This window comes from Gymnogyps californianus, unplaced genomic scaffold (assembly GCF_018139145.2).
Source record: "Gymnogyps californianus isolate 813 unplaced genomic scaffold, ASM1813914v2 HiC_scaffold_53, whole genome shotgun sequence".
NCBI classification, from domain to species: domain Eukaryota; kingdom Metazoa; phylum Chordata; class Aves; order Accipitriformes; family Cathartidae; genus Gymnogyps; species Gymnogyps californianus.
The window spans coordinates 227,056-241,571 of record NW_026114433.1 but is presented as its reverse complement, the minus strand read 5'-3'; the positions used below and the strand labels follow the sequence as shown (position 1 = coordinate 241,571).

The 14,516-nt window shown below is 42.6% G+C and overlaps 1 protein-coding gene across 1 annotated transcript in view; it reads right to left on the bottom strand.

The window, feature by feature from the left end:
• The window catches only part of LOC127028973 (myocyte-specific enhancer factor 2C-like), a 159,410-nt gene that overhangs the window by 44,694 nt on the left and 100,200 nt on the right, over positions 1–14,516 (bottom strand). The window contains exons 4-7 of the mRNA XM_050914651.1: positions 6,533–6,676; positions 6,334–6,471; positions 2,922–3,108; positions 1,710–1,757 (exon numbers count right to left, since the gene is read on the bottom strand). Of these exons, the coding sequence (XP_050770608.1) occupies positions 1,710–1,757; positions 2,922–3,108; positions 6,334–6,471; positions 6,533–6,676 (517 nt within the window). The remainder of the gene's footprint in view (positions 1–1,709; positions 1,758–2,921; positions 3,109–6,333; positions 6,472–6,532; positions 6,677–14,516) is intronic.

The window sequence follows — 14,516 nt, the reverse complement described above, 5'->3', positions numbered from 1 at the left end:
TTCAACAACATTGCTTTGATAAAAAGCAAGGTACTCAATAGTTCACGGTACTCGATGCCTTCTTTGCCTCAGTCTTTACAAGTAAAACTGGCTTTCAGGAATCCCAGGCCCCTGAGACCTGAGTGAAAGTCTGGAGCAAGTAAGACTTACCCTCAGTGGAGGACCAGGTTAGGGAGCACTTAAACAGACTGGATCTGTATAAGTCCGTGAGGCCTGACAGGTTGCACCCACAAGTGCTGAGGGAACTGGCTGATGTCATTGTGAGGCCACTCTCGATTATCTTTGAACAACCATGGCAATTGGGAGAGGTTTCTGAAGACTGGAAGAGATTAAATGTCACTCCTATCTTCAAGAAGGGCAAGAAGGAAGATTCAGGGAACTACAGGCCATGAGCCTCACCTCAGTCCCTGGGAAGGTGATGGAGAAAATCCTTGTGGAAAGCATTTCCAAACACATGAAGGACAAGAAGGTGATTGGGAGTAGTCTGCATGGATTTAGGAAATCATGCTTGACCAACCTGAAAGCCTACTACAATAGGGTGACTAGCTTGGTAGATGAGGGGAGAGCAGTGGATGTTGTTTACCTCAACTTTAGTAAAGCCTTTGACACTGTCACCCATAACATCATCACAGACAAGATGACAAAGTACGGGCTAGATTAGTGGACAGTGAAGTGGACAGAAAACTGGCTGAATGACTGGGCCCAGAGGGTGGTGATCAGTGGCACAAAGTCCAGTTGGAGGCCAGTCACTAGCAGTGTGCCCCAGGGGTTGATACTGGGGCCAATACTGTTCAACATTTTCATTAATGGCCTGGACAGAGTGTACCCCCAGCAAGTTTGCTGATGACACAAAACTGTGGCTGATATGTCAGAGGGTCATGCTGCCATCCAGAGGGACCTTGACAGGCTGGAGAAATGGGCTGACAGGAACCTCATGCAGTTCATCGGGGGAAGTGCCAAGTCCTGCACCTGGGGAGGAACAACCCCATGCACCAATATATGCTGGGGGCCACCCAGCTGGAAAGCAGCTTGGCATAGAAGGCCCTGGGAGTCCTGGTGGACACCAAGTTGAACATGAGCCAGCAATGTGTCCTGGCTGTAAAGAAGGCTAATGGTATCCTGGGCTGCATTAGGCAAAGTATTGCCAGCATGTGGAGGGAGGTGATCCTTCCCCTCTACTCAGTGCTGGTGAGGCCATACCTGGAGTCCTGTGTCCAGTTCTGGGCTCCCCCGTACAAGAGAGACATAGACATACTGGAGTGAGTCCAGAGAAAGGCCACAAAGATGATGAAGGGACTGGAGCATCTCTCCTATGAGGAAAGGCTGAGAGAGCTGGGACTGTTTAGCCAAGAGAAGAGAAGGCTCGATAGGGATCTTATCAATGTATATAAATATCCGATGGGAAGGAATGAAGAAGAGGGAGCCAGACTCTTTTCAGTAGTGCTCACTGACAGGACAAGAGGCAATGGGCACAGACATTTGTATACATGGAATTAGGTGAAGTGCAAGATTTTCAAGAGTGCTGAACACCTATCTCTTCCTACTGAGAAGCACAGATAACACTTCCCACCCTTCCAGTTGGGGGAACTAAGCCAATATGTTCAGCACTTTCTAATATCCCACCTCCAATATGGAGCTATTTTAGGACTCAGCCTTTGGAGGAAGTCCCTTGTTCCATTACAATGCTAAACAAATTCTTTTCTCTTTACTTGCACTAGTGCCTGCACCCGTTGTGAGGTCCCCACCCATCGGGCCACCTAGGGGGTTGAATCAAAATACTTCAAATGAGTACAATAAAACATAACAGGCAAACACAAAACATTTTCTCTAACTTCAAATGGCTTGCTTCAATACCCAATTCTGTTTTCCTCTGACTCCAACAGGCATCAGATCAGGACCGCAGTCATAAAATGTTAATGTCATAATGTTTAATGATACACATAGAAGATATTTGCCTTTCAAGGAAAACCAAAATATGCAGTACCTAATATTTCATTAGTTTATTTCCATACTTCCACAGCATATGAAAAAATAATTATATTGGAAAGTTATGTCTAGTATTCCTTCATTTGAAAACTATATTTAGTTCAGTATTAGTTTGAAAAGCAAAGGCTTCTACATAGGCTCAGAAGACACTGAAAGTTCCTGTAAGAGAACCTAACTCAGACACTGTAATACATATTTGCATAACTTTTCATTTTAATTTTCTCAGACTTTCATAGACATTCACTCCAAGGATTTTTAATACTTCTCTCTGTGCTTGGAGACCTCAAATGGTTCTTTGAACCCTGTATACTTAAGGGTGTCAATGTTGCTTCAGACGGACGGATTGAATGAACCTAACCCCCCTTTATCCTGTTCAGAGGTGACCCCTCATCATCACTAGTACAGAGCATAGCCTCTTGCTATACAAGGCACTCAAGTACAGAGCTCAACTAACATTTACCTATCAAGGAACTTGTGAATGCATAAATAATAAGAAATTCTGTGTTTAGCCACTAGACTGCTGATTTAACAAGTGGCCTATTTTACTTGCTTCAACTTGTTTGCATTGGCCACATGTTCTTCCCTGTCCTCTTAAGTTTTATGGTGTAGTGAGTTCTTGCATGAATTAAGTAGACAAGCTGCCCTTTTATGAAACAGTAAATTGTCTGCCCTTTTATCCTTTATTGATTTCCTTTAATCTTAGTCAATATTCAGCTTTTTCTAGAACATTGCTTTTTATTATTTTCTAAATTGTGAATAGAAACCTCTTTGGCTTTTCTTTTGATTTTTCAATGCAGCAATTTTGGGAAACTGTTATGACTGGTAAATGACTGTTATGAGTTCTTGTTTCTCAGAGTACAGTTTAAAGTGACCTAAGGCACACAAGCAGATGATAAAAAAGAACATTTAAAGGGATGGGATTGAGCAGAGCCTACCTGTGTTACCTGCACTCAGAGGCCGATGCATCACACCAGGAGACATGCTATTTCTTTGCAAAGAAGGATGGGCCAGTGGCAAAAGGTTGGGGTTACCCAGTGAGCTGACTGGGTTACTGTATACCAAATTGCTGTGGTTGGACACTGGGATAGAAACTGGCATCTCAAAGTTCGGTGGTGGAACAGCCTGTACAAGTAAAAAAGGGGAAATAAAGACAAGAATAGTACAGAAACACAATCTTCAAGTATAGTTACTCCATATTTAGTTCAAATATTTTGCAGCTAGTGGTTAAAATATTTAAGCTCCCACTCACTAAGAGACAAGAGAAGAGTTTTAAACAGAGTTACCAAGGCTTTTAAATATGGTTTTCAAAATCATGATTCCATCTTCCTTTAATGCAGCTTGTACATTTACTTTGTAAGCATTGGAATGATTTTTTTTTCTTTTTTTTTTTTTTTGTTTAAAACAAAACCCTGCTTCATGAAGCTTAATTTTCTTTTTCTTTCATTCAGTGAAGTCATAATTGTTCACTTGTGATATCTTAATCTAGTGTCACAGGTGACTGCAAGATCAAAGGTATGTGATTATGATGACTTCATTGCGTGGAGAAAAATTAGAAGGGGTGGAAAGCAAAAGGGAAAGCTTTAATTTCAGCATATGTTGCTTTAGCAACCAGAATGATCCCAAATCAGGATCCGACACAATAAAAGACTTTTTTTTTAAAGTTTCTATCTTAGTTTGGGAAGGGCTTAAAAGAAACAAAGTTCTACTCAGGGACGTGTAGCAAATACAAGAACTTTACATATATATCATTCTTTGGCTTTTTTTGGGGGGGTGGTGGTGTTTGTTGATGCCTTTTCAACCAGGCCTTCATCTATTTAGAGACAGAGATACTTATAGCTCCCTTCTAGTGAACTATTTCTGTCTCCTCTGCTTTCATCACTCTTATGAAAATTACAAATAAATGTATAATTATTATCAGATGTTTTAGAACAATATAAATACTTATCCCCAGAAAACTATCTGAGGAAACATTATCGGCCTTAGCTGTTAAGAGGAAAAGCTAATTTTATTTTCATTTGGCATCAGCTTTGTTCTCTTACAAGACCAGGCACAGGCATTGCATTGTTTTATAAATTTTGTTAGTGATTTAATGGCTTGACTTGTTGATTTTTTGTTCAGTTTTGTTTTCTTCCCCCCAGATTTCTTAGCTACCTTTTGATGATCACAAGTAAATGAATATAACTTCCCTGAAGCTATACTGATTTGTACAGTTAAGGATCATGTCTTATATTTACAAATTTACATTATATACTAGCTTTGAGCTCCATCTTGCCCATTAGATTTAGGCTTACACCAAGAGAAGGAGCTCCTATTGCATTAAGGGACAACACCTACTGATTCTTCCTTTTGTGGTAAGCAGCTTGCCGATGCACACAGACTTTGAACTCTGTGTGTGAAGTATTCAAAGGGATATCCTATCTTATATAAAAAGAAATGCTAACAGTTTGCAGTTCTGTAGTGCATCTCTGAAGCAATTTCACAAAAAGATAATAAATTGTACCTTGTAAGATCCCTGCAAGGTAGGAAGTTATACCCAAAACACAGCTCAGGAAACCAGAAGAGACAAGCTAATAGCTGGACTAGGACTATATCTGGTTTTAAATTTGACATCAAAAGGTTAAATTTAATAAAAGCAACTAGAGGGAAATTTCATTAATTTTTAGGAGGACAAAAGTGATGCACCATGTTTAGATTAGCTGTATTGTTTCTAATTCCTAGATCTTTCTCAGTTTTATCGAAAAGGCATTTTTCCCAAATACTTATGGAGGTAAAGAAGGTGACAGAAGTCACTTCCAGCCAGGAATGAGTTCTTCAATTTTTTAATATTTTTTTTTCCATTTCTTAAGACTTTAAGTGGTTATAACGTGCTGCTTTGCTGGAACAAAACCAAGCAGCATGAGAGACAATGAAGGATCTGAAGAACCATCAAAACCTCAGTTTTTAAAGATGGAAAAGTAACTTGGTTAAATCCTATCTGATTGAAAATTCTGTTGCCTTGGTTTGAACAAACCAGAGGTCATCACTGAAAGAGGATAGTAATGGCAATTGGTACGATTTTGACTTGAAAAAGGGTGTCCTGGTTTTGGCTGGGACAGAGTTAATTCTCTTCTTAGCAGCTGGTAGAGTGCTGTGTTTTGGATTTAGTGTGAGAATGATGTTGATAACACGCTGATGGTTTAGTTGTTGCTAAGGAGCGCTTATCTTAAGCCAAGGATTTTTCCAGTTTCCCATGCTCTGCCAGCAAGCAGGTGTGCAAGAAGCTGGGAGGGAGCATGGCCAGGGCAGCTGACCCCAACTAGCCAAAGGGCTATTCCATACCATGGAACCTCATGCCCAGTATATAAACTGGGGGGAGTTGGCCAGGAGGGGCGGATTGCAGCTCTGGCATCGGTCAGCGGGTGGTGAGCAATTGCATTGTGCATCACTTGTCTTTTCTTGGGTGTTATTTCCTTTTTTTTGTTGTTATATTCCTTTTCATTACAATTATTATAATATTATTATTATTCTTAGTTAGTGTATTTTATTTTACTGTAGTTATTAAACTGTTCTTATCTCAACCCACGAGTTTTACTTTTTTTTTCCCCTCCTCCTCACCCCACCGGGAGGGGAGGGGGAAGCGGCTGCGTGGTGCTGAGTTGCTGACTGGGGTTAAACCACGACAGATGGTTAGAAGTTTTTTACTTGGTTAGAACAAAATTTAGCTCTTGTTAAAACATTAAAGAAATGCTGATGAGGTCAAAGCAAATTCTCTGATAAAGCTGTAAAATGACCCCAACACACAAACATATCTGAATCCTACCATTAGGCTCTCATGCAGTCTGTTTCTCTGCAGTGAGCAAGTAGCTGTAACCCTTCAGTGCTCCAACTAAGTGTGGCAGAAACACTTAAGAACTGAAATAGCACATAGAAAATGCGCTAATTACTATATATAAAGGAATTTCAGTTCTACATTGTTTTTTCTATATCACCACAAAAAGTATTCTGCGGGTTTGTTAGCCTGTCCACAAAAAAAATTTCCATCATTATTTTTTTAGATATAATTTGGGCAAGTGGTGTGGTAAAACAGTTCTGTAAATCAAGTGAATATAATGTATATATATAATTCACTTCCTTCTGTAGGTTTCTGTAGGTTTCACCTATAGTAGACTTTGTGTATGTGTCAGAGGCAGAGACTTGGAAGAAAAATATGTCGTGTGAAATTTTCTGACCACAGTATTTAATTATATATTGTGCTATTAAAGACTGTTTCCAGCTGGAATGTTTTCCTTAAGAAGCCAGAACTGAAAGGGTTATGGTTTGTTACTGCAACAGTTGTCAGCAGACAGCCATCTAACCTTTGGTACTTACAAGTATTTTATGGTTCTTGATCATATTATCAAATTCTTCATTAATTTTTTTGTATTTTTCTTCAGTGCATGGGGTGAGAGCGTAAGAGGAGTCAGGATCAGGGCTTTCACAACCTTTGCTTGCTTTCTTGTTCAATGCCTGCCAGGTTCAGAGAAATATCAAAAAGTAAAAAAAATGAAAGGAAGCTCAGAGTACTTACACATAATCTTTGCCTGCTGATCATTATATCAATATCTTCATCATTTTTCCTGTACTTGTCGTCAGACTCAGAGATGTGACCTACTGAATCATCTGCATCAGGGTCTGGACTGTCACAGCCATTAAGTCCTTTCTTTCTCAATGTCTGAAATACATAATTTGGAAAGTTCAGTACATGACAGCCTGCAAGACAGACTCAGCAGTGTTACAGTAACACAAACTGCCCAGCAGTGGAAGGTTTTATACTGTACTTTAGGGAAAGAAACTGGCTATAGATCCACCACATTGATGCTATAAGGCTCCAATTACTGGTGGCAAAGAGAGGACCATACAGACTTCTTTCTTCTGAAATTGGAATCCATCAGTAAAGAATGGAGCTAGCAATCTGGCAAAGTGTCTGTGCTAGTGCACACCCCTCCCACCATATCTAATAGCATTAAAGGGTTAAGGCACCTAGAATGCAATTTATTTTAACATATTTAGGCATTTCAAATGTTAATAGCCAAGGATGCATATCATTTAAAGTGGAATAACACTGTGTTTTCCTTTACTCTAAAGAAAGACACAGGATAAAGAAATAAAAACCCCTTGAAAACAGATTTAGGAATCCATGTTCTTGACAGAAGAAAAAGGAGCAGTAGCTAAATTGAATTCTTCCTTTGAACTGGACACAAGGGATGACACTAAGTGCCCTGCCACTCCTAAATGTATGCTCTTCATAGGACAAGGGGGAGGAGAGAGTTGCTAAAGCGACTGTGAAATAATGATTAAGAGCTTCTAGACATGTTTATTTTTCATTGACTCCAGGTACAGTGCCACAAATGTGCAGTGCTGAACTTCAATGTTCATGTTTAATGTTAATGAGAAGCAAGTCTTTGTGGCCTGTCCAAGTATAAACACAAGTACACAAAGTGAGTATTTGTAGGTTTCCTCAAATTTAGCTTTAAGAGTTCCTAGGTCAAAAAGTCTTCAAAGAATCCATTTGGCTGTCTACAAACATTATCAGTAAGTTTGCAGTTAATTCTGAGTTTAAACCTGGCTGAGTGGTCTCAGTTACAACATATAGATTGCATAGCACTCTTGTGTTGCTAAGTGGCTATGCTTGTGATTAGTGTGGGATGCTCCATGCAGCACTAGTTGGTTTCTTTTTGACTTCTCAGAATGGTTGCATCTCATTTGAGCTTTTTGTTCCATTTGGAAAAGTACATTTCCTAATTATTTTCTTTGTGGCAATGCCCAGTTCATCACTGTTAAATCCCTCAAGTATTACAATTTCATACTTTGTTTCTGTAATATTGTATTTATATCTTTAAAGATCAGAGTTCACTTTATATTTTAGCAGAGACAAAAACAGAGCCCTCTTATTCCTGCAAAAACTATTCTCCTTGTGGAGAACTCTTGAACCTCACATTTTCATCAAGCCAGCAAAGTGATGGCCATCTGTCCTAAGAGATCTGAACCTTCCAAACTCATGTTGTGGACCTCTGAAACAAAACTAGGCAATTGCAGAAGGCTAGCTTCAACTCAGTGTAGATCTTTTCAAACTTTGTATCAATACAAACTTCACATCTAATCCCATGAGATACTCCTGACACAGACGAAATTATAAATCCTTTTGAATCAAACCTTAAGAAGCCGAAACAACTTGAGTGAGTCTCTCCATTTTTTTTCCATTCCCTCTTTTCTCTCTCTCTTATCTTTTAAATGTTAGCTAACAGAACTGACAGAGACTACAATGTGTCATGGATGATTTCTACTACTACTAGCCTGAAACAAACCAATTATAAAGAAGGCTTCTGCAATCAGCTGTTTGATAGATTTAATAGATAAAATATGATACATTGAAAGTGAATTTTTCCTTTTAGATCTGAATAACTAATCTCAGCTAATGTTCATCTCTCCATATAAATACAAACCAGTTGTCATCTGAATACAGAATACATAAAATGTTGTTTTCAAGATCCATTGGATCAAGCTGCCCAGACATGAAACCCAGATCAGTAGTCTTGGGACCTTTTCTTGAGTTCATCTAAGTCACTGACAGAGTCCTACTGATTGTGGTCCAAACAGTAATGGAGTCTGACCACATGTTATAAAACAAACTTTACTGAGGCAGTAAGAAAGATGAGCCATAACGTACCCATATGGCGACTCACCCAATCACTGATAGCCAACACAGGATCATAAGCGATGCCATGGTTCCAGGCGGACTGTCAGGGACACTTAGTGTCCAGGTCATCTGACAGCAACAGCCAATCATGCAAATGCCTTTTGAATGCAGGTAAGAGTCACACAGCCCCTTGGCTCCACCAATGGTAATGTAATTTGAGAGAATCATACCTTACATGGATAATGTGGGTGGCATTCTGCCTATGCTGCAGATGTCGGTCAAGGGGCAGGATGTCAGGGGGCAGGGTGTCACTTCCACCCCTTGATTCGCTCAAATCATCACTTGCTGTGGAGTTATAGGCTAGGGTGTTATTTGGCGGGTCATTAGCTATATAATAAGCTAGGTGAGGTTGGTATTTGCTTATATCCAGGGGCCCCCAACCTGGGTCAGGGAGTGGCTTGACCACGATTGGGAAAATGCTTTACAAGATGATCTACAACCCCATCTGCTGATACAAAACAAAACATAAACAATGACAATAAACAAGATAATTACAAAAAGTACAGCCAAAATCTTTTTGACAACTACCCTGAGATCTGGGAACCAAGAGGTAAGCCATGACCATAATTTGCCAATTCCCCAATCAGTATTTTCGGTTGCCACCTGATGCAAGGGCTTTAGTTGTTCCCAGATTTCCTTAAAGTCAGTCTCAATGTGCTGATCTTGGTTGACATAGACACAGCAGGTAGTATTTACTAACACACAAATGCCACCTTGCGCAGCCAACAAGTAGTCTAAGGCTAGACGTTTTTGAATGGTAATCTGTGATACTTGAGTGACTTCTTGCTGCAGTGCTTGGATGGCATCGGTTGTTTCCAGGGTAGCAGAGAGATTGACGATCACTTTCTCAAGCTCAGAGATCCCTAGCCAAGGAAGGAGGGCCTGGGCAAACTGGTGAAATCCGGATCTTCATTTTACCAAAGGTTTAATGCCACGCTGATGTTGCAGGGCATCTTCAAAATGCATCTCAGGCACTATTCGCCCGAGTGTGCAGGTCCCCTCCCACCTCCATGGGAGGGTTTTCATGGCACGATTGCCACACAGCCATTATAGGCTGGGTGCACCTATCGTGCTAAGGTCACAGCAGTGAGTAGTGCCTCTCAGGCAATTGTCAATATTGGCATGGTAGGTTTGCATGGTGTAGGATGGACCTCACCACATGGTTTATAGCTGGATGGATCATAGCCTGTAAAGTTCTGGAGGACGTAGAATTCTGATCCGTTCTTCACCAAGACAGCAGTGGATAGCTGGTGGTTGAGAGATTAGCCTGAACAGAGTAATATCTAACAAAAGTTTTAGATGCATGGCCCCACAATTCTACCAATACTGACATTCCCACCACATGAACCCCTTGGTGCCCAGATGATGTGAGCAGCCATAACGGTGGCCTGGTTAGAAGGGGAAAATTATGGAACAGAAGAAAATGTCTGCTGAAAAATACCGACAGAAAAAATACCTGCCAGTCTAGGAACTGTCAGCCTGGGAACTAGGCCTGTGAGCTGGCATCTTCGAAGTACAGCTGGGTACCTAGAAACCAGAGACGTCCTGAGATAACATTGATAAGTGCAAAAAACAAGGAACTGTAACAGCAACTTATCATCTCAAAGGTGGAAAACAGTCTGGAAAAGTAAAAATTGGTCTGACAGAACAGAAAACATCGTCATCTATTGGCTGTTACAGGTGAAAAATAGAAATGAACAGCATCTATTGGCTGCTTGAAGTGGTGGTGTCCTACGCCTTCTTATGTCTCTATGATATAAAAAGGACTTAATTTTTATCCAAAATGGAACCTCTCTCTCTGAGAACTTCCCATGCTGCATGTACTTTTCCTTTCCTAAACAGGTTGAATTCTCTGCATGGACTTTCTATGAGATCTTGGACTCTCACCAGGGATGCCTGGCTGACTCCAAACTCCGTGACATGGATCATGTTTGAAGTGAGACTCTGTCTGTTACTTTATTGGTCCCCCTCTGGGCCCACTTTTGGGATTTGGTTTGTCCTCCCCTCTTTTGGGGATTGTTGGGTCCCCCTCTGGGATCAGTTTGTCCTCTCACCCCTTTGGGATGGTTTGGCCCCTTCTGAAATCTAATTCACTTGATACTGGTACTATATGTCCATATAAGTAATCTATCATAAGTATATCTGTTATTATATTGTTGATAAGTTGCTTTACTAATGATAAGTTTGTAGTAACCTGTAATAGTATATACTTGGTTGTTGCTATAATATTGATCATTGCTATACAATTGATTGTTGCTATACTATTGATTGCTGCCATATTATTGATTCTTGCTATATTATTGATTGCTGATAGTAATTTGTAATAGCTTGATATATATATACACTTTATTAATCATAGGTATACTTGCTAGTGGCAATTTTTGTGGTAGTATACTTGCTAGTGGTGATTTGTGTGGTAATCTATAATAAAGTAGAGAAATTTAGAGGATAAAAGCCTCTGTGTCCTTGTGTATTACGGAATCCTACGAACCCATGGTCACGATCTCTACACACCCGTAGGCTGAGTGTCCTGGTTTTGGCTGGGATAGAGTTAATTTTCTTCTTAGTAGCTGGTACAGTGCTGGGTTTTGGATTTAGTGTGAGAATGATGTTGATAACACGCTGATGTTTTAGTTGTGGCTAAGCAGCGCTTATCCTAAGCCAAGGACTTTCCAGTTTCCCATGCTCTGCCAGCAAGCAGGTGTGCAAGAAGCTGGGAGGGAGCATGGCCAGGGCAGCTGACCCCAACTAGCCAAAGGGCTATTCCATACCATGGAACCTCATGCCCAGTATATAAACTGGGGGGAGTTGGCCGGGAGGGGCAGATTGCTGCTGGGGCATCAGTCAGCGGGTGGTGAGCAATTGCATTGTGCATCACTGGTTTTTTTTTTTTTCTTTTTTCCCTCTTCTTTTTTTTGTTATATTCCTTTTCATTACAATTATTATTATTATTATATTTCATCATTATTATTGTTAGTATTATATTTTACTTTAGTTATTAAACTGTTCTTATCTCAACCCATGAGTTTTACCTTTTTTTCCCGATTCTCCTCCCCATCCCACTGGGAGCGGAGGGAGTGAGGGAGCTGCTGCCTGGTGCTTAGTTGCTGGCTGGGGTTAAACCATGACACCGAGTAACCCTTTAGATCGTGACACCAGATGCAGGATGTTGTGTACAAATCCAACAATCGGTTCCCTTTCTAACATTTGCCAGTGCCTGAGATGCATGAATTAACAAGTTAGAATCCCAACCAGCAAGGCCCTGGTGGACTGTCCCTAAGAACAGTATCCACAGCAGATTCAAAATTGGGGCTTGCACAAAACAACCAACAGTAGTACAAGTAAGACGACTACAATAAACAGCAATATAGCAGGAGGATTTTTTTCCGAATTGTTGTGGTTTAACCCCAGTAGGCAGCTAAGCACCACACAGCTGCTTGCTCGCTCCCCCCACAGTGGGATGGGGGAGAGAATCAGAAGGGTACAAGTGAGAAAACTCGTGGGTTGAGATAAGGACAGTTTAATAGGGAAAGCAAAAGCCGCATGCATAAGCAAAGCAAAACAAGGAATTCATTCACTACTATCCATCGGCAGGCAGGTGTTCAGCCACCCCCAGGAAAGCAGGGCTCCATCACACATAATGGTTACTCGGGAAGACAAATGCCATCACTCCGAACATTACCTCCCTTCCTCCTTCTTCCCCCCAGCTTTTATAGCTGAGCATGACGTCATATGGTATGGAATATCCCTTTGGCCAGTTGGGGTCAGCTGTCCCAGCTGTGTCCCCTCCCAGCTTCTTGCCCACCCCCAGCCTACTTTCTGGAGGGGCAGTGTGAGGAGCAGAAAAGGCCTTGACTCTGTGTAAGCACTGCTCAGCAGTAACTAAAACATCCCTGTATTATCAACACTGTTTTCATCACAAATCCAAAACATATCCCTGTATTGGGTTTGTGTGGCAAGGTTTTGGTAGCGGGGGGGACTACAGTGGCGGCTTCTGTGAGAAGATTCCAGAAGCTGCCCCCATATCCGATAGAGCCAATGCCAGCCAGCTCCAAGATGGACCCACCGCTGGCCAAAGCTGAGCCCATCAGCAACGGTGGTAGCGCCTCTGGGATAACAGATTTAAGAAGGGAAAAAACTGCTGCGCAACAGCAGCTGGGAGAGAGGAGTGAGAATATGTGAGAGGAACAACTCTGCAGACACCAAGGTCAGGGAAGAAGGAGGAGGAAGAGGTGCTCCAGGCGCCGGAGCGGAGATTCCCCTGCAGCCCATGGGGAAGACCATGGTGAGGCAGGCTGTCCCCCTGCAGCCCATGGAGCTCCACGGTGGAGCAGATATCCACCTGCAGCCCATGGAGGACCCCACGCCAGAGCAGGTGGATGTGCTCTGAAGGAAGCTGTGACCCCATGGAGAGCCCATGCAGGAGCTGTGACCTTGCAGGGGACTCATGCTGGAGCAGTCTGTTCCTGAAGGACTGCACCCCATGGAAGGGACCCACGCTGGAGCAGTTTGTGAAGAACTGCAGCCCGTGGGAAGGACTCACATTGGAGAAGCTCGTGGAGGACTGTCTCCCGTGGGAGGGACCCCACGCTGGAGCAGGGGAAGAGTGTGAGGAGTCCTCCCCCTGAGGAGGAAGGAGCGGCAGAGACAACGTGTGATGAACTGACCGCAACCCCCATTCCCCATCCTCCTGCACCACTTGGGGGGAGGAGGTAGAGAATTCGGGAGTAAAGTTAAGCCTGGGAAGAAGGGAGGGGTGGGGGGAAGGTGTTTTAAGATTTGTTCTTATTTCTCATTATCCTATTCTGTTTGATTGGTAATAAATTAAATTAATTTCCCTGAGTCGAGTCTGTTTTCCCGTGACAGTAATTGCTGAGTGATCTCCCTGTCCTCATCTCAACCCACAAGCATTTCATTATATTTTCTCCCCCTGTCCTGTTGAGGAGGGGGAGTGATAGAGCGTCTTGGTGGGCACCTGGCGGCTAGCCAAGGTCAACCCACCACAGTCCCATACCAGCTACTATGAAGAAATTTAACTCTATTCCAGCTAAAACCCGTACACAGATCAGTCCATCCATCCAGGGTGGTCCAGTAGTTGGGCTGAGTCAGTGGCTCTGGGCTCATCATGGACATTATCACTTCCTGAAATACAAAATTGCTTCAAGAACAGCCCAAAGGGGCAGTCCGTGGATCTAACATTGAGATTGGGCCCAGTGTCCACAACAAAGGTGACCGGGTGCTGGTCATTCACGACAGCTTCTAATCGGGGTTAGGACATGGGGTAAGCAAAAGGGTCTGCCAGAAAACAGAGCTAGGAGGCGGATCTCCATCTGGCAGTGTATATCCACCCACCAGTTCTCTGGCAGCACCTTAGAGAGAGAGGAAGGAGGGGCCAAAGGGGTTAACTCCAATGGCCATTCAAAAGCTTTAACAAAACATTGTTTGGCATTTATCAATTTGTTGGGGGGTGAGGTGTGTGTAAACACCCTTTAAACCCCCTTTCCAGCAGGAGCCGCCATAGGCTGCCCCTCTCTGGCTGGAGGAGGTACCCTGTCCTCTGCCTGGGTGAAGATTCCTCTGCATCTGATGGCCGGGCACAGAAGCCATTGCCATGGCACCCACCCCTGCAGCCAGGGCATGCAGAGCCCCAGTGTCTCGAACTCATGGTCCCCCTCACTAAGTTAGAGCTGCCTCAGTGTGCCAGAGCCTCCCGAGCCACTCTACCCAGCCTTCTCCTGGCTTTTTATGAAACCGGATGCCCTGGGAGCAGAACTGTTCCCTGGTATAGGCTTGCACCCAGCAAGTGCTTGAGGCA